A 23,454-nucleotide genomic window follows, 5' to 3' on the forward strand; every position below is an offset into this window, starting at 1 on the left:
CCATTTGGAGCTGTAAGAGCCAATAAGAAGTGTCTTCCTTTGGAGGGAAAATGTCTTTTTATGACCTTTGTTCAAGCATGCTCATTTGCAATGTGTACTTTCATGGGGTGTTTAAGAAAAGAATCTTCAAGATCCTTATAATTCTAATGCGTCACAAAGTTAGCAAAATGTAATGTAAATGAACAAATTGGGAATGCAGATTGGAGTTTGTAGAGACCAAACACGCCACACATCTGATTTTGGTAAACCATAGTATGCAACAAGGTTTAAAAGTCATGAGGTGGGAAGATTGGATACATGTCTACACATTTCTCAAGAGGTTATACATAGGTTTATCTCTCCTTCTCAGCGAGAATTAAGTGAGAGTCCCGTTTTGGTTGTATAATCAAATATATATATCAAAGTATATACATAATGGTACATAAGCCAGTAAATCATTCACACAGTTTCTGGGATGCATGTTCATTTATAGATCAGTTTGTCTACGATTAAATGAACGCAGGAGACTCTGTTCTGATATCTGTGGCTGAGTTAGTTACTTGTTAGCATTCCTAAGAGCCATAAAAACCATCCTATCTGATCGCAGCCATGGCAACCAGGGTAACTGAGATCTTCTTGCCCTGTTTTGGGGGCTGGGACACAGATTCCCCGAGTGAGTTCTAAATATCAGTTGTTAAACTATAACAAATATTCGTGTCTGACCTCTCAAGGACAACCACGAACGACGTTGAAAGTGCAGAAAGATCAGACACTGTCATACAAGGCTGGAAGGCCATGGTGGCCTCTGGTTGCTGGTGTTTCCTGGAGCGGTGGTCGTTCCATCAGGTGATGTAGACAGTAGCCAAGTACAGGTCTTTGAGTTGGTGCAGCAGGTGCAAAGGCAACAGGTGTTTGCTTGTGGTTGCAGGAAGTGGTTAGGGCTCTATGTAGCATAGAGAGGTTTTCAGGCTGACTTAGTGCTGGTGGCAGGAGGTCAGAAGGTAGTTGCTAACCTCTCAGTCACAAGAAGTCTGAAGGATTGAAGTGTTGCTCCGTCCTTATGGCGGTGCTAATGTGAGCTTGCCTAAGCTGGGGTAGGCAAGGAGTTGGATGCTTGTACTTTACAGGACTCCTCTGGTGAGTCCTGTTCAGGGAGCTGGTTTGTGTGTGTCAGCAGCTCCTGTAGCTCTGCGTCCGGTGGGTCCAGCTGTCCTTGTGGAGGGTGCTGTCCTCCATGGCTTCTCCAAGGGGCTTGGCTGGTACTTGGGTTGTTGCCATGGTGACAGTTCTGCGCTGGTGCTGGGCATGCTCAGTCCAGCTGCGTTGAATCTGGTTTGAAACTCAGTCTCTAGCTGGTGTGTGAGGCTTTGAGCACAGGTCCGCTCCTTGTGGGACGCTGTGATCTTTATGTAAGGTTGTGTACCTTCTGTTTCACACCCATAAGGTGGGGTAAGGAGACGATACTCTTGATCAGCCTGGTGAGGCTATAACTCTGGCTTGGGTCAGGGGTCGTTGGTCCTCTTCTCTCAAGGTGCAGTTACGTTTGGCTCTGGTGCTGTAGGATGTCAGCAGCCTGGGTGGAACAGTGTTCCTCACGATGGCTTGTCAGTCCTTTTGGTCTCCTGTCTGGTTAGGGTCAGGGTAAACAGAGGATCTGTGACATTTTGGCACACTAGGGGTGAGAGACTAATGCATGACCCTAAAGAGTTCAGAGCTAAGGTTTGATAGGTTAGCTAGGTATGTAGCATAAAGCTAGGTGTTTATGTGTAGCTTGTCAAGTGTGTCTTGTATCCTTATCATCTTAGCTGTGGGTGTTAGTAGGCTAAGACTTTTTTTTTTTTTTGAAAGGGCATAAGCCAAGAGGAAATAAATGACTTAAGATGGTTCTTATGGCTAAATTATTTCTCTGGACTTAACTGGTGGTTCACAACGGGCTTGACGAAGTGAATGATAGGAGGAAAAGGACAGTTTTCCTATTCAGATTATGCTTATTATCAATCCTCAGGACTATAGTTATGCCCTAGTAATCGTTGAGATTACTTGTTTTGCAGGGTCATAAAAATGAGTGCACTTGTTGAAAATAAACAAAATCACAAATAAAGGTGTCTCTGGTTCCTTTCTGGGCCCTATGGGGACTGGAACCACATTAGAACAAGAGGGGAAATGTAAATAAATCAAATAAATGAAAGAATAGACAAGTGAACAGCTGGTGGCTATTATTATCAAGTAAAATAAAATAAAAAGGGCTTAAATAAGTGATCAAAACAGCAGGAATGATCTGAAATTGGGAATAATCAATAGCACGAGTGGCTAAACTTTTGATGTGCTTGGACCAGACTCCATAGTGGGTCACAGCTGCTGTGTGTTCAAGACACACGGCCCCTGTGTGTGTGTCCTTACTAAAGTCTAGTCAACATGCTGGTGAAAATCCTCCTGACTATAAGAATTCTTCTCTAGATACACAGTTTACGTGTAATTAAATTTAGATTTAATTTACAAGGTAACTGCAAATTTTAGCCGACAGCACTCAGCAAGGACTACTCCTAAACTAGTGGCGGTAAAATTCAGCTGGGAAGAATTGGAAGTAAGGAAAGAGAAAGTGAGAGATCAGAACCCTAATTGGGGCTAGAGGAAAAGTATGTTAGATCACTTTGCACTGTGCACAGCACAAGCTGTAGTTAAAGGCTTCAAGTAAATGATGTTAACCGCTAACTGTAGCAGTTATTATTTAGCTTAGCCTAAGCTGAGTTGACGCTATAGGTTAGGTTAGCTTAGCTATCTAGGCTGGTTTGTTTACAATATGACGTCACGAGTTTGCACTTCCTGTGACAGGTCATTGTCATGGGAACCATATCAGAGCGACTCAACAGTCTATGAAGAATGTCTGCACATTTGAAATGAGTCATACATGTTTAAACAAGTTAAAATGTGGCGCCTATACTTTGAGTCTTTCCAAAACTTGATGTTACATTCAGTAAAATGCAAATGTGGTTTGGCATTTGCCAGTTTTACTCGAGTAACTCTTTCCTTTACTTAAAACCACTTCTTCTACTTGTTTAAAAAGGTAAGGAAATAGATTTGCTGTAAGTCGAAGCTTGTCTAAGCATACAAGGTTACGTCCATCTCATGCATAAATATTGACTTTTCAGCGAGTGAAACAATTTTGATCACTAAGTAGCTCTGCTTGTAGATGCAGCCAACATTTAGATTAATTACATCAATCTAACAATAATTTGTAAGGCCTTTACATTGCAGAAAGGGGGGCATCACCCAAGTCTACGTGTATAACACTGTACTGAGATTTCTTTGTCAGAAACAGATTAAACAATGCTGCAATTTGGATTCTTCCAGTCGAAGCAGAATAATAAATGCCGGTACAGCATGCCGCTGAGTTGAGCTTCTTTGTCAAACAGACTTACGCTTTAATGCTGGAATTACCGATACTAGTTAAAAATCTAAGACTTTTTCACTTTTAGTAGAGATGTCAATTCCAGCTATCGTTTTATCTGCATTCAAACAAGCCAGTAACCAGTGATCAAAAATGCGTATCGCATGTTGCGTCTTATTTGGATCGGAATGATCAAATAAGCACTTTAGGATAACAGTAGTTAAACGAAAGGCCGCTAGGTCATGTTAGTTTACGCAGTTCAGGTGGTTTGCTTACTATCTGGCGTCAGGGTGGCATGTTCTGTGACAAGTCATTGTCATGGAAACGAATATGCAGCAGTGCCAATTTCAACCAGCAGGTGGCATATGTCTGTGTAGCAGGAAGGGTTATGACCCCTTCTACTCGTTATGGTTTGGCCAATGGCCTGGCGTCCGGTGCGTATAAAAGCATGGATTTCCGGTTCCTTAGTGTGCGTCACTATCCGGGGCCGTGACGTCACCCAGGCGCCCTGCTGTTTTTTGCTGGAGTGCAGTGTCAGGTGTTGCTCGTAAAAGATCGCTGAAGCTGCTTATTCACTGTCGGTGCTGTTTGCCAGTCTGTGTGCTTTCTGGAGAGTTCAGTATAGTGTTGTCACGATACCAAAATTATTGTTTCGATACCGATACCAAGTCAAGTATTGCGATTTCGATACTTTTTCGATACTTTTCCTGAAAAGGGAGAAACACTCTCAAATATCATTGCTGTGCTTTATTTTAAAACCGGGACAACATACTAATCATATAACACACTAATATGAACATATGAACAGCAGATATATTAAACATTTGAACAAAATATGAAATATAAAAATATTAAAAATAAATTGGAGCAATGACATTCAAGGTAAATTTTTTTTTATAAATTTAGCAGCATTATCTCATTTATCATAAGAAACATAAGAGCTTTATCTTGATTCTGAACTTTGAATAAAAATATGAACAGCGATTATATTAAACAATGTTTAATATTGGTAACATATGATAAGCCTCATTGGTGATCTATTTGACATATGGGGAGAGAGTTGTGGAAGGCCTATACTTCATGTTAAACAAATATATAGCAGTAAAGACAACGTCGGCAGTATTGACGGCAAAATCATAGACTGTAGGGCAAAAAAGGCTACAGAATAATTCGTTCTGTATTGACAGGTGCAATATTTGAAAATCGATAATATTTTTTTAAATTACATTTATATTGTATTTATGTCAAAACTTTCAAACATCAAAATGTCATTTATTAATATGTATTCGTGTCAAAATGACATAGAAACATCTTCCTATTCTATTTTGCCTGGAAACGCTTCCAACACGCTTGCGTGTCGCGTGAAAAAGAGGCGTCGGTTCTATTTCTAGCATACACGCGTTTTCCGCGCGTCTCGAGCTGTGCCCAGACGCGTGTGTCACGCAGGCAGTTAACATGGGAGCCGAAATAAAAACGGACACGACACGCAGCCAGTGTGTCGCCGGCCTTACAAATCTGGAACGCGGTCATTCTTAGAAGTATCGATACTAATAAATTAAGGAATCGTGACGTTTTTAATTTCCGATTTACTTTTGAAGTATCGGTGCACCGTGCAACAGAGCAAGGTAGGCAACGTACTTCCATATGTCACTCCTCGCGTCATCTTTTTCTACGAGTCGTGGACCACTTGTGTTCGCACATGCAGCCATCTCGCTGTAGTGTTTTGTCACATGACACTGACAGCGGAAGGTTCTTTGCTGCGTGCGTCAGGAAAAAAACACAGACGTCCATAGGGAGGCGGTTTTTTTTTATTTAATTTTTTTTTAAGTATCGATACTGATAAATTTAGGAATCGTGACGTTTTTAAATTCCGAGTATCGCGATACTTTTGAAGTATCGGTACACCGTGCAACACTAGTTCAGTATGGACATTTGAGACAGGTAAGGGAAGCATTTGTATGCGACGGTGTTTTGTAAATGAAGTTTTGCTTTAGCTGAGCGGGTAATCTGACTAATCTGTACTTAACGTAGTGTAAGATCGATCTGCGCTTTCTGCCAATGAGTTTTGTCGGAGACATCTGGCTCCATCCACCGCATAGTTCGGGGATAGTAATCCCGGGACAGCATGTTTTGTTGTGAGTATACTGCTCGAGCGTGAAGCCAAGGGAAAAGGAATTGCAGTGTAACACCTTTTCGTTTTGTTTTTAGGCATGCGATAAGGACAGTAGCGGCGTCCTGCATGAGAATTATCAGCCCTGTGCTTCATCGTAAAGTGCTGTTTGCTCTGCTCCTCATCGGCTGCTGTTCTGTTTTAACTCTTTCAACTGTTCTGTTTTAAGTGAACTCTTTCAAGTGAACTGACCCGAGTGTTCTGTTTCGAGTGAACTGTTTTGAGTGTTCCGTCTCGAGTGAACTGTCTCGAGGGAACCGTCTCGAGTGAACCGTCTTGTGTGAACTGTCTCGAGTGGATCGTCTTGAGTGAACTGTCTCGAATGGATCGTCTTGAGTGAACTGTCTCGAGTGAATCGTCTTGAGTGAACTGTCTCGAGTGAATCGTCTTGAGTGAACTGTCTCGAGTGAATCGTCTTGAGTGAACTGTCTCGAGTGAATCGTCTTGAGTGAACTGTCTCGAGTGAATCGTCTTGAGTGAACTGTCTCGAATGGATCGTCTTGAGTGAACTGTCTCGAGTGGACTGTTCCAGTGCACTGTTTCCAGTAAATTCTGTTCTCAGTGATATGTTTTGAGGTTTTTTTGTTTGTCTTCTGTTTATTTCTTTAATTGATTTATCTTTTTGAATGTGTATGTTTATTTTGGTTTGATTATTGTATTGGTGACTTATGGTTATATCATTTTGTTTTTTTTGCATATCACTGGTTGATGATGTCTTTTTTTTCTTTTGTTTGTTAGCAGGGCCTGGGCACCCGGGGGCAGGCGAGTGACCATTTAGGGGGTGATGTCTTCACTGTGTGTCGTGGTCTTCTCTGACATGAGTCGTTGAGTGTGTTAGTGTGTGTGTGCACTGCGAATAGAGTAATTTTCATAAGGGTGATATCTTGAGACTGCCCCTGTGGGTAAGCCCAGGTTCCTCTGCTGCTAACGACAGAATTAAACAAATAGATGAGAGTGATTGCTGGTCAACGCCTTTATAATCATTATGTATTTTAATAATTAATAAAATCTTTTTCATTACCTAGCCTATGTCTCTGATTCCAACAGTGATTAGAACCTGTGTGTGCCTGTGTTTAGAGGTTGTGTTAAACTCTTGGGGTGAAATTCCCCAGGTGGCGTAGTCGGAAATTATATCAATTTGAGTCAACCACGCCCGCTCTGCTACATCTGTATATTCTAAAAAGCAGTGCATAGTCTGTTGGCATGTGAGGCTTACACGTGCATTCAAGATTTCTTTAAATCAGTAAAATTCGAATTATTCTAATGCAGCTTCCTGCTTCTTTTGAGCACACATTTTCATCTACTTAAAAAGTTCTATGTCCTATGCTGACTATGAACTTGTAGCAGCGGCTTACATTATGGTCGTGCTGTGTGCCTTCTGATTTTTGCAGTTCAGAGTCAATGGGGTTTAGGGACCCTTTCTGAAGAGGCCTCGTGTGTTAAAGGCATTCTGCGTCAAGTCACACATCGTTGAGTGGGCATTGCGTGGAGCTGTCAGAAATGGTGACTAACGGGTTTTGGAGGAAAGGTTCGTTGCAAGTTCCAAGTTAAGCTCGTTCGGAGTCTGTGGTAGTAGCACAGGCACTTTTAGGTCTGTTTGGTGTCTGGGGAGTGCCCAGTCTGCGTTCAGACTCTTAAGTCTGAGAATCCTGTTATGATGGCTTGTTCCACCTGCTGGTAGTTAGACTGGATGTTTTTGGACTGCTGATCCAGAAAGCATTGCACCTCTGGGCTGGATGTGATCCAGATCAGATAGAGTCTATCTTGATGGTGCACACTCATCAAAGACTGCTTGTGAACATCAGTGTCTCGCAGGTAGGCGTGGACGTTGTGGTCTTTGAGTGTCACTACACGTGTTGTTTCAGGATTCGTCTGAATCAATCCTTTTCCTTCTGTGGCTGCAGAAGCTCTCAGGACACTGGCGGGTGAATGTCAAGCCGAGGGTTTGACTCCTCCCCCCTTTGTGCAGGGCTGGAGGTGCTTACGCGGCTGATGTGAAGTTTAGCAGGATACATATTTCTTGTGGGGTCCGTTTGCAGGTGGTTGGACTGTTTCAGTTCTGTTCAGGACCACATTGTGTTTGTCTATAATGTTGCAGCATTGTTGAGTCAGTGTTTGGACTTAAACTCTGGCTGGACACTGATGACTTTAGTGTCTCTCTTTGAGCTAAGCTAAGTTCTTTAAGTTCTTTGATTGACACAGTTCTTTACCAGGGTGTCCGCGCGGTAGTAAAAGGTAGTAAAAGTAGTAAAAATAATCTACCAAAATTAAGGCCCTTGAAAGGTAGTAAAAGGTAACAAATGCAATTTGACTTGGTAGTAAATTTTTCATCACCACCTCAATATATGAGTTTCCATTTTTTTTTGCTTAATATTTGTGTCTCCATGTTTTAACTTCATCTAGCATAGTTTAAAAATATATACGGTGCTAACAGGACCTGAGTGAGTCGGCGTTGATAGCAATGACGTAGAAGTAAGTAGCCTATCAGGGACGGCAACAACATTTACCGCCTTTTTACCTCAGTTGTATTAGCCACTTGCTTCTATTTTCTACAAAACTTACAAAATGGGGAAATGTAAGTTTTCGAAAACATGGGTTGACGACCCGTCATTTAAAGACTGGCTTAAGCCCGTCATGGGGAATGACCGGGAAGCATTTTGCATTTTTCTGCAAAAAAATTATAAATGTTACCTGGAACGGCATTACCGCTATCAAATCACACAGTGCATCGAACATTCACCAGCAGCGGATGCGCGTGAGGGGGGAGCAGCTGCCCATTTCGTTGTTTTGCGACGCAAGCAGCACCACGCAGATCGCGGCAAATCATGCCAACTTAAGGTCAGCTGTCGTCACACCACCTCAGCAGCAAACCAGTGCCACCAGCACCACCACCACGGCAGCGATAGCCAGACAGCAGACCTTACCGTCACAAACATCAGCCCTCAGGGCTGAGGTTCTCTGGTGCCTGAACATCGCAGCCAACCATCATTCATATAATTCGAATGAGGGCATTGGGGAATTGTTCGAAAACATGTTCACTGACTCCGATATAGCCAAAAGTTTTGCGTGTGGCAAGGATAAAACGGCGTACATACTTGGATTCGGCATTGCTCCACATTTTAAGAAGCTTCTTATAAATAGTATCAATGATTCTGGGCCATATGTTCTCATGTTCGACGAGTCTCTGAACCAGTCGTCGAAGAAGAAGCAAATGGATATTCACGTTCGGTTCTGGAAAGATGACCGCGTGACGTCTTCATATTTTGGGTCGCAGTTCCTTGGACATGCAAGAGCTGAAGACTTGCTGCAAAGCATTAAAGTAAGTTGATATTTTCTTGTTTGTTCTTTCTTATTGTTGTTATATCCCCATTTGAAAATTTGTATGTCATAGTTAGCCTAAGCTTTAGCCTTCAGCGTGAACACTGTTTCCCAATGGTAACTGGTAGCTTATTTCGTGTGTGTCGTCGGGGTGTGATTTTTCAGATTAAGGATTTGGTATATTTCTGAAAGATGAATACTACAAAAAAAAATAAAAAATTAACAGATACTTACTGGGACTGTATTTACTGTCTATTCTACTGTCTATTTTATGAATAACCGAGTACCGAAGCCATTACTTAGTCAAGGCAGCAATTTCACTGGATCTAAACAAATCAATTTAATCATAGTATTCACCATAGCGGTGACTTTCTTAATCTATTTAAATAATTTTACAACGTTTCCAAGACGTTCGTATATTTGATTTATACAGTAGGAATAACATAGCCTACTACAACATATATTCATACCAACATGATCAAATTTGTGACTACAAAGTTTTATTTTAGCAAGGGTTTCCTCCGTAAAAGAGACCAGCATGTAACTTAATAGCAAGCAAGCAAAATCCTTAAATTCACGGACGTGTCTTGGCTTTATTTTTGAGGCAAAAACGTCACTTTTAACAGCCGCCAGTCTTTGATTAGACGTGAAATATTCACTAGAATTTTGTTTCTTTCTATTACACCTGCCAGGGAATCCGTGTTATGTGGACACGTTTAAATGGCTATAGCCTACATTTAAAACAATTTATTAGCTAGAAACGATCCCACATGTCTACATTCAATGAAGCCACTTCGAAAGTTTGTTTAGATCCAGTGACACTGCCGTCATGGAAACGGAACGTCACAGGGTTAATGCCGGACGAGGTGTCCATTGTCAGTTATTGGACGATGGCGAGGCGTGAATCGTCCGATGCGCAGCGGAGGTATAGTGGAAATATTAAATAAACAGTTTATATTTTAATTAGTTTTACAAACAATAACTTGGTTTCCCTGGATACGCCTGACGGTTTATTTAGCAACCGGAGATATTTATAGTCCGCTCAGCTCATAGAACCCTTCAGTTTACTGCCTGTTGCTATGGTTACTCACAGCTGATGTAGCGAGCGCATTTATTTATTAATTTCGAACGGTAACCACCAGAACTCCTTTACTAGGTGTCCTCTATCACTTTTTAATGGACACCCTGCAGCCAATCAGAATCGAGTATTCACCCAGACCATGGTATAATATTTTTTAATAAACTTTGTTTTTTTGTGTGTCAATTCACAGGAATGTGTTGCACAACTCAACTTGAGACACCTGCTGTCTGTCAGTATGGATGGCCCAAATGTCAATTTCAAGCTGCTGAAGCTCCTTCAGAATGAACATTCAGAGCTTCATGGGGATGCACAACTCATCAGTGTCGGCAGCTGTGGCTTGCACACCATCCACAATGCCATGAAGGCAGGATTCACAACATGGCAGGTAGACAAACTGTTGCGAGCTATGCACTACATCTTCCACAATGTTCCTGCCCGTAGAGAAGATTACACCACCACCACAGGATCTTCTACCTTTCCCCGATCTTTCTGTGGCCACAGATGGGTGGAAAATGTCCCTGTAGCTGAGAGAGCTGTCGACATTTGGCCCATGCTTTTAACATACGTTGATGCAGTTCAGAAGAAAAAGGTGCCAAACCCCAACACGGCGTCATACGATACCATTTTGGCTGCGCGGGATGATGATTTAATAATTCCAAAGCTCCAGTTTTTCTTGTCAGTTGCGCGAAGCTTCAACCCCTTCCTGACAAAATATCAGACCGACGAGCCTGTGCTGCCCTTTTTGGCTAAAGATCTGAAAGAACTCCTGATGGTAAGAAATGTAATTACTGTAGAGTTACTGTCTTCATTTGAATGTGATTAAACTGTATCACTTGACAGGTGTGGCTTGATTGCTAACAGTTTTTCTTGTACTTTTAAGGCTTTAATGCGGCGATTTGTTAAAAGGGAACTTTTACAGGACCGAAGCACACTGCAAATTATCACAATCAAGGTATCTGAGGAGAAGAACTGGGTCTCTCTTAAAAATGTGGACATCGGCCTGGGTGCTGAATCTGCCATCAAGGTAATTACTGTGCAAATAATTTCAATATCATGCGTGAATTGTGCTGTCGGTATAAATAGAGTTACTTTAAACCGGTAGAAAACCGGTATCTAGCAGCAATGAATTTAGAAGTGACCAAACACATCAGCATTCTCCCTATTTAAAAACAGTTACACAAGTAGTTATACGACCAAGTATGGTGACACAACATTATAGTTATCCTTTTTAACCCGCTTAGAAAAGTGGCACGTTTTATTTTGTGTCACCCTACTTGGTCGTATAACTACTCGTGTAACTGTTTTTAAATAGGGAAAACGTTAATGTGTTTGGTCACTTCTAAATTCATTGCTGTTAGATACCATTGAATATACTGGGCTAAGCTAAGTGCTTTCAAAGTGTCACCGCGCTAGAGCGATTAAGTGCACGCACTGAGATGAGAGTGGTATGTATCAACTCGTCTTAGTTAAGGGAATAACATAGTTTAATATGAAAAAACGGTGGAGTATCCCTTTAAACTGAACCACAGCCATGAGGATATACCAAACCTCTTTTTCACTCTGGTTAAATTGTTAGAATTGTTTTAAATTTGTAACTTGTCATAGTTTAATTTCCAATCAATGCTGTGAATGTACAGTATATGCATCCTGAACTCATCCTGATCTATACTCACATATCCCATCACCCCCCCCCCCCCCCCCCACACACACACACACACACACACACACCCCACACAAACACACCCATAGCAGACAACCAACATCATTTCACCACGTTTTACACAAGTATCAATGTATGTGACAAATAAATATCCTTGAATGAACATTAATGTTCTCTATTTGTTAGGCCCTTCAGAGCAAATCAGGAGGCAAGATAGGGGAGCTTTCTGTGCTAACCTTCAGGAAAGAATGTTTGCAGTGCCTTGTTAAGGTAGTCGGGAAATTGCTGGACAAATCCCCCCTAAAGTTTCCTATGGTTAGGCACATTGCATGCCTTGATCCTACAAGAATCCACCAAGAACCGGAGTGGTGCATCAAGCAAATGAAGAGTGTAGTGCAGACATTCCTTCAGGGAAAGAAATTGACAGGTGGCATTCCAGCTGGTAAGAAAATATATACAGTATGTGTAGGGACAGTAGAAGTGGAAAGGTCATTCAAATGAAGGCCATGTTCTAAGGGTGTTCTACTTTGGTAATGGGCAGTTAAGCAGACTGAAATGTACTTAAATGTCATTAATGATTATATCTTTGTCAATATTGTAGGTGATGTTATCATTCAGCAGTTTGTATCCTTGACCTCAGTGGAAGGACGAGATGAACGTTTCCTGGCCTTCAAACCAATGAAGGACCGCCTTGATGTGTTTCTTTACACAGCTCTCAGCACGCCTTACCCTGACTTACTACAGTTTTGCAAGAGTCTCCTTCTTCTATCCCATGGCCAAGCCACTGTTGAAAGAGGATTTTCAATTAACAAAGAGGTGGAAACATGCAATCTCCAGGATAGAACGCTGGAATCACTTCGATTAGTCTGTGACCGGATCAGCAGTTGTGGGGGTGTTTTAAAAGTGCCTCTGACAAAGGAGCTCCTTGCCTCTGCCTCATCTGCAAGATCTCAGTATAGACTGTACCTGGAGAATGAAAGAAAAAACAAGGAGAGTGCCGAACATGCTCTAAAGAGGAAGGCAGTGGAGAAGGAGCTTTTGGACCTCAGAACCCAGCATGAGGTACTAAGCCGTGTTTGTGAGTCACTTGAAAATGACGCGGACAAGTTGGCCGAGCAGGCTGAGGGAAAGGCCGGGTCCAAAATGGCTGAATTTATCATCAAGTCCAACACACTTCGCAGAAGGCAAAAAGAAAAAAAAGAAGAGCTCCGCCAATTGGAGGAAAGAATTGAAGAGAAGTCCTCACAACAGAGACTTTTGTGACTGTGCCTCTCCCCTCCGTCTTAATCTCACAATTTCTCTCATTCCCTCCCCTTTTTTCTCTCCCTCCCTCTGTATCTCTCTATCTCTCAGTCTGCCAGCTAAAGCTATCAGCTGATGAATACAAGTCAAATTGTTACAACTGCTCTCTTAAAATTTGTTTTGAGACATGTTCAAACTGCCATTCATCAATGAATGAGTCCAGTGTAAGTTATTGTTACAAGTTACCCCTTGTGATGCATTTCTTGTGATAAAATAAATTGCTGTTTTGGGATAATTCACTGCTTAAGTCTGCATGTGTGAGAATGTGTGTTTGTGGGTAAGTGTGTGTGATGTGACACACTTTATTATTAATCTTTATTAATGTTTATGGTTGTTAAGTGTCATTTGTTTTTAAGAAGTGCCAAGGTTATTATTCACATTATTAGGACTAATGGCTATGGTTAGGATAACTCAAGGGCTAGGGTTAAGATAAGGACAACCGAAACTTAACTCGACACTACAAAAAAAACAACATAATTGACAATGACAATACTTAATGATCACAATTAAACATTAGTGTACCTAATGTGTATGATGGATGTGACAGTGTTACACTTATACCTTATAGTAAGTAGTAAGTGGTGCTTTGCATACCCCTCCCACCCCCCCCACACCCCCAAAAAAAGGGCTGCTGCTTGATGTCGTGTTGGTAGTAAAAAATATTGTGGAGGTGGTAAAAAAGGTAGTAAAAGGTAGTAAATTCATCTCTATGATTCCTGCATATACCCTGTTTACCCATCTGTTGGCAGGTGCTTTGCAGCTGTCAGCTGCCTGAAGACTGGTGAACTCTTTCAGTTGCTGCGCTCTGTTAGGGTCTTTGCATCTGTCCTGTGCCTGCTGACGCTGAGCAGGGTTTGTTCTCTGTGGAATTCTGTGGCTGGCAGCGTTAGTTCATTTACCTCCTGTATGAGGCCTGCGGGAGCGTGGCCAAGGAGAAGATGATGCTGGTCAGCTCTTGGTGGCTCAGGCTGGGTGTCAGACGTCCGCTTTCGTTGTCGTCTAACGGTTCCCTTCTCTGCCTCGGCAGGTTGTTGTCTGCTTCAGGCTGAAGGATGTCGAGGACGTTGCTCTGCTGGTTTCCAGGTGACTCTGGTGGGTGGCAGGGCTGGATGTCTGAGGCCTACTGGCATACTTGTGGGAACACAAGAGAGGAGTGGCAAAGGCAAATGCAAGTTTCTACAGAGGCGGTAAGCTCTGTGGGAGAACAGCTATGTGGGCCATTAAATTTAGTGTTTGTGAGCACACAACCCAAGGGTTTTGAGTATTTAAGTTGACGTGCTTTAAGCAGCATCGACTGATGACTGGACTTTTACATGTCATAAAGCTATTACTCAAAACTGATGGTTCTTTCCACATGTTATACTACGAGAGTAGCAAATAGAGAAAAACCAAAATAGAAACAATAGAAATCGGAAAGGAAAGGGAAGGAAGGAGTGTTTTACCTATTTAAGTTTAGCTAGGAGACATAGGTAAACAGGTGTCACGTATGGGTTAAGCTGCTGTTAGACGAAGCTAGCAGGGACACATCAAACATCAAGGTCAAAAGAAGAAGAAACAACGGGAAGTGTTTCCCGTTCTGTCTGAGACCTAGTGTGCGTTTACGTTAACCGTACTTCATGTACTTAGCTTGGTGCTAAGGAGTGAGGAAGGGTAAAGCACAGACAGGAATTAGGATGCTAATGACCTGGGTAGTTACGGAAACAACAGTTGCTAGAACTACTGTAATCCTATAGAAAGAGGGAAGATGTTGATAGTAAATATCTAAGATAGGGTATAAGTAAAGGTAAAATGTCCTTATAGCTCGAAACTAAAGGAAAGGGGAAGAATTTATTTAAATTTAAAATTTAGTTAAACTTCATTTAGCTGAATATGGAAATTCAGGCTGAAACAAAGTAAGTAAATAAATTGAAATAAAATCAAAGTGAAAAGTAAAACAAGGAATGTCCTCATAGTCCTGGTAACTAAAAGAGAAATTGAATAAGCAAATTGATTTAATTAAATTCCGAATTTAATTAAATTCAACTTAACTGAATAGGAATATTCAGGCTTAAACAGGTGTGATTACACAAAATAACATAGGGGTAGACTTAAGTCGCAATAAATGAGACACAAAATAAAAACCAAGGTATGGGTTTCAATTAAAAGTGAAACCAAAAGGGAGGGGGTCGAGAGAGAAAGAGAGAGACAGAGAGAGCGAGGACGGAGTAGTTTAAACCGCCTCTGAGACATGCTCCATGAAGCTCTGACACCAGTGTAAATCATTTGTCTCAAATCAGTGATTCTGATTGTGTATCAGACTGCTAAAGTCACGGGATTTCAGTAAACGGGCTTCGTTGCTAGATGTTTCGAAATTATTCTAAATTTCAATGGTTCGTGAACCAGTGTGTGTTTGATTTCTATGTGATTTTGTATCACTTTTATAGATTCATACACATTTAATGACGCATTTGAAAAAAGAAAGAGGCGAATTTAATAGTCTCTTATTGGTCTGATTGACCAAGCATTCATAACACGAGCCCTGCAGTTTACTAAGTTAACGTGCCTTGGAAAAACACCTCATTGTATTAGATAGTTTGTGCGTTGCTATAATATGCTTACACCTTTGATCAAACCTTTGCGATTGGTTTATTAAAGGTGTTTCATTAAGCTGAGTTCTCTACACTTACACTGTTCTGACCAGCAGGGGTCGCCAACGAGGGCGCTTCAAAACAAAGAATAATTTTGTGACGCAATTGACTCCTTTGATTCAAAGCCTCGAGGAGCTTTGACTCTTGTGTTCAAATCACTATCCCTTTGTTTCAAGGGCCAAGGTCCAAAGTCTATAGTCTTTATTTTAAAGGTTATATTTTACGCTCACACGTGTCTAAGTTTTATTCAGCGCTAAAAGCTATCACTCGAGGTAAAGGTAGAGTAAGTAAAGTAAGAATACTTACTTGTATGCGCGTAGGGTCGCTAGCGAGCTGGCTTTGGCTACACGCATTCACTTGTTTACACAAGGGTCTGTGAGATTGGTGCTGTTCTCAGGTAAACAGAAATGCCTGCTCGCATTTCAGACACACTGCCAACCAACAACACAAATCGACCGGAGCAGCGCTCGCGTTGTGCTGAAAGTTTGCACTGAGTCTAGTTTAGACACATGACGTTGCATGTAAGTGATTCTTTCACAAATCAAACAGCACCGTTCTTTCACAGACAATGGCAAATTACTAGTTAGCTAGGCTAGAATTTATACCACTAATTCGACGCGATTGTTTCATATGAGCGGTTTAGCAGTTTAATATGAATACAATGACGTAACGAATAATAATAAGGCCTTAATCGGTGAGGAGGAACATCGCTCAGTCACCAAAAATGCTGAAAATGGGGATTTCTTCGCCCATCTCATTTATTTGTTCTGGTACCATCTATAGTGCAGCTAATCTGAGATTTCTTCGTCAGAGAAGGCTTACGCTCGATTTAAAACTGAAATTAGGATTGCTTCGCTAAAATCAGGAACCATTTATAAGCGCGGCTAATCTGAGATTTCTTCGTCAGAGAAGGCTTACGCTCGATTTAAAACTGAAATTAGGATTGCTTCGCTAACATCAGAAGTTTCTTATCGTACGATTTAAACATGCATTATAGCATTGAGAAACGTTCTGCCGTTCGTAGGAAGGCATATTCAAGCTATAGTTTTGCTGATTTTATCAGAAACTTGTACGTGCATGTATATAATGTTAATAAAACTTATGGGACAACATGATTGATTATTGTCTGTCAACGCTTTCCTGTAGCTCAGTGGTAAGAGCATTGCATTAACAACGCAAGGTTGTGGGTTCGATCCCAGGGGATTGCACATACCTATGTATAAATGTATAGGATAACGCAATGTAAGTCGCTTTGGATAAAAGCGTCTGCCAAATGCATAAATGTAAATGTCTGCTTGCATACAATGTTTAATACGATGCCCGCATTCTCCACCATCTGTAAAGACATTAGCTCAAAGGGGAAATATTAATAATAATCCATAATTACTAATTATGATTAATTATTAATATTTGGGTCAGTTAATTAGATTAACTTTGAGGTAAGCCAATTAATATTACAATCAATTAATCAGTTCCAACGAACTCTTTGATTATTCGTTTATTCTAAGAAAAGTGTATCTTTCATGGTCACGGAAAGATAATTATTCCTTAGCATGTACAGCAATTAGAGCATACTGTAACAAGATCAAAATCGTAAAAGGGACTTTGTATGCAGACAGAGGATCAGAAATCAAATTCAGAATTGTGCAAAAGTTTTATTAAATAAATCACAAACATAACTGAACTAAACAAACAAACATACATACATACTTTCATTCATTCATCCATACATGTATAGGTAAAGTGGTGAGTGTTATGGAACCGGAAGCAGGAAATAGAATTCTGGAGCAAGATCTATTTTAGTATGGAAAGAACCATCAACTTATTTCAGAGCATCTCATGAAATTTATACTTGCATGGTCAATTCTTGAAGTGGTTGAAGATTGAATTTGTCGTTGGGTCCTTGAGTGTCAAATGTCACTGTGTGAGTTGCAATCCTTTCTTCTCCGTTGGATGAAGGAGATAGGATGAACTTGTATTGTCGCTGTTCTCATGGCTGGAGTGCAGATAGTGGCCTACACGCTCTGGGCCGGCAGGACACAAAGAGCACATGGTGCGAGTTGCGAGGGACTTCGTCCATGTTGAATGTAGTCACTGAACTCCTGAGGTTGTCCTTGATGCTGGAGTGAGCACATGTCCTGGATGCTTCGAAGCCTCCTGCCCTGGGCCTGTTGAGGCCATGCTGGAACACACGGCATCCTTAAGGCAAGAGTTGTCCGTTTCCTTCTTGGTTGGATTTAAGAAAGGCAGTCTGACTCGGCCTGCAGAGGCCTGCAGGGCCCAGTGGGGGGGAAAGGGGGTCCCCTTCCCCCCACAGGATTCACTTGGAGCTGCAGTTTAGGTCCGAGGACAAGAGCTAAGAGGCCGGATCTTGTGGTCAGTGACTTTTAAAGCGTGAGGATGGCACACCCATTTGGAGCTGTAAGAGCCAATAAGAAGTGTCTTCCTTTGGAGGGAAAATGTCTTTTTATGACCTTTGTTCAAGCATGCTCATTTGCAATGTGTACTTTCATTGGGTGTTTAAGAAAAGAATCTTCAAGATCCTTATAATTCTAATGCGTCACAAAGTTAGCAAAATGTAATGTAAATGAACAAATTGGGAATGCAGATTGGAGTTTGTAGAGACCAAACACGCCACACATCTGATTTTGGTAAACCATAGTATGCAACAAGGTCTGAAAGTCATGAGGTGGGAAGATTGGATACATGTCTACACATTTCTCAAGAGGTTATACATAGGTTTATCTCTCCTTCTCAGCGAGAATTAAGTGAGAGTCCCGTTTTGGTTGTATAATCAAATATATATATATATCAAAGTATATACATAATGGTACATAAGCCAGTAAATCATTCACACAGTTTCTGGGATGCATGTTCATTTATAGATCAGTTTGTCTACGATTAAATGAACGCAGGAGACTCTGTTCTGATATCTGTGGCTGAGTTAGTTACTTGTTAGCATTCCTAAGAGCCATAAAAACCATCCTATCTGATCGCAGCCATGGCAACCAGGGTAACTGAGATCTTCTTGCCCTGTTTTGGGGGCTGGGACACAGATTCCCCGAGTGAGTTCTAAATATCAGTTGTTAAACTATAACAAATATTCGTGTCTGACTTGTCTCAGTTGTTACACACCCATGCAAAAGTGTTACACATATTTAACAGCATTTGTAGCATGTCGCATTTGATTGCCAAGCATTCACAATGGACATCCAGCAGAATTCAGGCTGTCACAGTAGATAGCATTATGACTATCTTCCCCATTTGTAAAATAATAGTAAAGAATAAACCCAAAGAATTAACACTAGTGGAAGTATTTGCAGTAAAAGTGAAGTGAAAGTGAAAATATGAAATATATTTAAAATATATACATTAAAATTATTTAATGTATGAAATATTTAATATAATTGTATTTTTATTCATTTATTTTTTAGCTTTTCAGTCTGAAATCTGAAGTCTATTATAGTAATGACTGTGAGTAAATTAGAAGAGCCTCTTGATACTCACACTGGACGTCCAGCATCACTGATGCGTTCTGAGCGCCGTGTTCGTTCTGAGCTGTACAGACGTATCGTCCGCTGTGTGTCGGGTCGGTGTTGCTGATGGTCAGGTTCTTTCCGCTCTGCACTGGTTTCAGTGGTTCTTCAGTGTCTCTGTACCAGGTGTAGTTGAGCACCGGTGGGTTTGCATCACTGCTGCAGCTCAGAGTCACTGAACGGCCCTCCAGAACAAAACCAGATGCACTTACATGCGCAGATGTGTTTTTAGGAGCATCTGATGGAGAAGAAAAACATTTAGGCCATCAAAAAAATATTTTTTAACAATTGTAAAGTCATTAATACGATGAAATAAGACTAATGTAAGTATGGGAAGGAATTAGTGACAAATAAAAAATACTTTTCAAAGGGGTGGTTGATTATGATTTCACTTTAGTTAGTGTGTAATGTTGCTGTTTGAGCATAAACAGCACTGCAAAGTGACAACGCTCAAAGTTCAATTGCTTTTTAAGGACTACAACAAACGGCTGGTAGAGACTACACAACATTCCTCTAGGATTAGTGACATCACTAACCCTTAAATTTACATAAACCCCGCCCCCGGAACATGATTTATAGATTATCAAGACAGAATATGCTAATCAATGACCAGAAGATAACTACACATAAGCTACATAAATTCATCAACTAAACATTCAGAAATGTTCTGTTGCATTCTACATGTTGTCACTTCTTCTTGAGTCTCTCCATCATTGTCTGAATCCGGTTTGAACATAAATGGCTAAAAGTCTTTGAAATTTTCAGTGCATGCCTGTGTGAGTGCAAGCTGTTGAAGCTCCGCCCCCTGTGCCGGGAGCAGCAGCTCATTTGCATTTAAAGGAACAGACACATAACGGTGTGTTTTTGGTCAACCTCAAAAATTGACCATTTTAACATGCTATATAAAAATATCTGTGGGGTATGTTGAGCTAAAACTTCACATACACACTTTGGGGACATCAGAGATTTATTTTACATCTCGTGAAAAGGGCATTATACCATCCCTTTAAATAGTACACATTTTCTCATCCATGTAAAAAGGGTCCGCTGTCAGCAGGTTAAATGACTACAAAGTCATGTTTATTATATTTGCATTTAGTTCTTGTTGTTCACTGTACATTTACAAGCCTAGTAAAGGTTGAAAAAACTGTTTAAGCGAAGATCATTTATAGTAGCGGTTGTTTTTATAGTTTTTATATTTAAAAATGTATATAAAATAATTTTAATATAATATGTATAATTTATTTTTTGTGTATTTATTTACACTATTCCTCTCTCTCTTTCTCTGCATATAAAATAAATGATATGCAATATTTTATACTTCTAGTATATATGTGTTTGTGTATCAAGTCTGAAATCTGAAGTCTGATATAGTAATGACTGTGAGTAAATTAGAAGAGCCTCTTGATACTCACACTGGACGTCCAGCATCACTGATGAGTTCTGAGCGCCGTGTTCGTTCTGAGCTGTACAGACGTATCGTCCGCTGTGTGTCGGGTCGGTGTTGCTGATGGTCAGGTTCTGTCCGCTCTGCACTGGTTTCAGTGGTTCTTCAGTGTCTCTGTACCAGGTGTAGTTGAGCACCGGTGGGTTTGCATCACTGCTGCAGCTCAGAGTCACTGAACGGCCCTCCAGAACAAAACCAGATGCATTTACATGCGCAGATGTGTTTTTAGGAGCATCTAATGGAGAGAAAAAAAAGTAGGCTATCAATTTTTTTTAAATATTTTTATAATTTTTTCTATAATTGTAAAGTCATTAATGCTAAGAAATAACACTAATGTAATTATGGGAAGTAATTAGTGACAAAAATAAAAATGCTTTTTAAATCGTACACATTTTCTCATCCATGTAAAAGGGTCAGCAGGCTAAAGGACTACAAAGTCATGTTTATTATATTTGAATTTAGTTCTTGTCGTTCATAGTACATTTACAGTAAAGGTTGAAAAAACTGTTTAAGCGAAGATCATTTATATTAACGGTTGATAATGCTACTCTGTGCAAAACAACTGACCTTAAATACTTGGAATTAAAGTAAATAACAGTGAAGGTTTTATATATTATGTTTATATATATATATATATATATATATATATATATATATATATATATAATAACATTATTTAATATTGCATTTTATGAATTAAATACTTTTATTGTTGACATTTACATGAAAATGTATGTAAAAAAAACTGATATAAAACCTTCATTGTATCTTTACTTTCAAATATTTAAAGTGAAGTTTTTATATTTAAAAATAGCCTATATATAAAATAATTTTAATATCATATGTATAATTGATATTTTGTGTATTTATTTACACTATTCCTTTTTCTCTTTCTCTGCATATAAAATAAATTATATGCAATATTTTATACTTCTAGTATATATGTGTGTATGTATAAAGTCTGAAATCTGAAGTCTGATATAGTAATGACTGTGAGTAAATTAGAAGAGCCTCTTGATACTCACACTGGACGTCCAGCATCACTGATGCATTCTGAGCGCCGTGTTCGTTCTGAGCTGTACAGACGTATCGTCCGCTGTGTGTCGGGTCGGTGTTGCTGATGGTCAGGTACTGTCCGCTCTGCACTGGTTTCAGTGGTTCTTCAGTGTCTCTGTACCAGGTGTAGTTGAGCACCGGTGGGTTTGCATCACTGCTGCAGCTCAGAGTCACTGAACGGCCCTCCAGAACAAAACCAGATGCACTTACATGTGCAGATGTGTTTTTAGGAGCATCTGATGGAGAAGAAAAACATTCAGGCAATTATGTTACGATTTGCAGCTCTAATTCTAGATGATCAGTCAGAATTGATTGAAATACGTCTTACACTGAACACGTAGCGTACGGGTCTCTTGTTTTGTGATCTGCTTCTGAAGCTGGTGTGTTACAGTGCAGGTGAAAGTGGCTAAATGATGACGGTGAGTTACAGTGAAGATCAGATCAGAGATGAGCTCAGTTTGCTCCTGACGCTGCTGTTGTGTGACGCTCTCGTTGAGGAGATGTTCAGGAGACGAGCTCCATGTGAGATTTGCTGGACGAGAGGAACAGAAGATCTTAGTCGAGCAGCGCAGATTCACAGAGCTTCCCTCCTTCACCTTCTTCACCTTCAGCTGATCCTTAAACAGATTCACTGTGGGTTTGGGTGGAGAATCTACAACACATAGAGATGCAGTCAAACATTACAGGATAATCATATCCAATAATGAAGGCACATATTGTACAGTAGTAGATTTATTTATTATTTATGTCCAGTAACATTATCCAACTCATTTTGCATCGCAGACATAAGCTATTTTCTGTGAATGTGCGAGACTTCCAATTCATAAGCCGCATATTAGTAAATGATTAGAAGAAAAAGGTGGTGAATCCAAGATGGCGCCGCTGTGTTTGGCTTGCCACTTGCTACTCTGTTCTCTATTGTTTGTTTTAGCTGTCGTTTCACCGGCTATAGTTTATGATCGGACTACGCTGCTGGAATTGCGTTTTGCATCAATTGGGCTCCTGAACGCCCAGTCCTTCAAACTACCATCGCCACTGTTGACACCAATTCCTCCTCTTCTGAGATGCCCTGTCTGTCTGCTATCAGGCAGAAAGCGCCGCAGAAGACGCGGTCGGAGAGGCGGGTTACATGTCAGGCTGAGGACTGACCTGGATTCTCCGCCGCTGAGGTGTGGAGATCGACTGGAGCTTGGCAGTGTAAGAAGATCGCGGGAATGTTACAGGTGGCTTCAGTTGGTTAGCCCTGACACCGGCGTTTCATCTGCGTGTCTCCGCCACGGAAAAACAGTCACCCGGAGCTGTGTCCAAGGTAATCTCCGTCTTATTCCTCGCGTGACATCGCCGCCTGTCAACTCGGCCACGTTCCGTATGGCACTTTGTAACACTAGATCGCTCAATAACAAAACATTTGTCCTCAATGATGCCATTTCCTCTCATAATCTGGATTTGTTTTTTCTCACTGAAACCTGGCTCTGCCCAGGTGACGTTAGTGCCTTTTCGGAACTTCTCCCCTCTGGCTATCTCTACCTCAACACCCCGCGACAAACGGGTAGGGGCGGGGGGATAGCCACCACATACAGACAGTCACTGAAGTGTCGCCAGCTGACCACTAGAGGGTTCTCTAGCTTTGAGTTACAAGTATTTGTGCTCACATTGTCCTGTCCTATTTTATGTGCAATAATTTACCGGCCACCTAAATTAAACAAGGACTTTTTGAATGATTTTTCAGAGTTTTTGTCAGAGTTCATGCCAAAGTTTGACAATATCCTAATTTGTGGTGACTTTAACATTCATGTTTGTTGCCCCTCTGATAAATTTGCTAATGATTTTAATGCACTTCTCCACTCACTGGATCTGACCCAGTCCATATCCTGCCCGACTCATAGGTTA

The 23,454-nt window shown here is 40.8% G+C and overlaps 2 protein-coding genes across 3 annotated transcripts in view; one reads left to right on the forward strand and one right to left on the reverse strand.

The window, feature by feature from the left end:
* LOC309497957 (sialic acid-binding Ig-like lectin 14) overlaps nucleotides 1–23,454 on the reverse strand; it is a 216,727-nt gene that overhangs the window by 189,605 nt on the left and 3,668 nt on the right. The window lies entirely within an intron of this gene.
* On the forward strand, nucleotides 9,552–13,121 carry LOC309497987 (uncharacterized protein). The gene is made up of 3 exons (XM_082168477.1): nucleotides 9,552–10,708; nucleotides 10,817–10,960; nucleotides 12,198–13,121. Exons 1-3 carry the CDS (start codon nucleotides 10,172–10,174, stop codon nucleotides 12,228–12,230), a joined length of 714 nt encoding a protein of 237 aa, XP_082024603.1. The 5' UTR covers nucleotides 9,552–10,171; the 3' UTR covers nucleotides 12,231–13,121.

Source organism: Leuciscus leuciscus, assembly GCF_965113295.1.
Source record: "Leuciscus leuciscus genome assembly, chromosome: 4".
In the NCBI taxonomy this organism is placed as follows: Eukaryota; Metazoa; Chordata; class Actinopteri; order Cypriniformes; family Leuciscidae; genus Leuciscus; species Leuciscus leuciscus.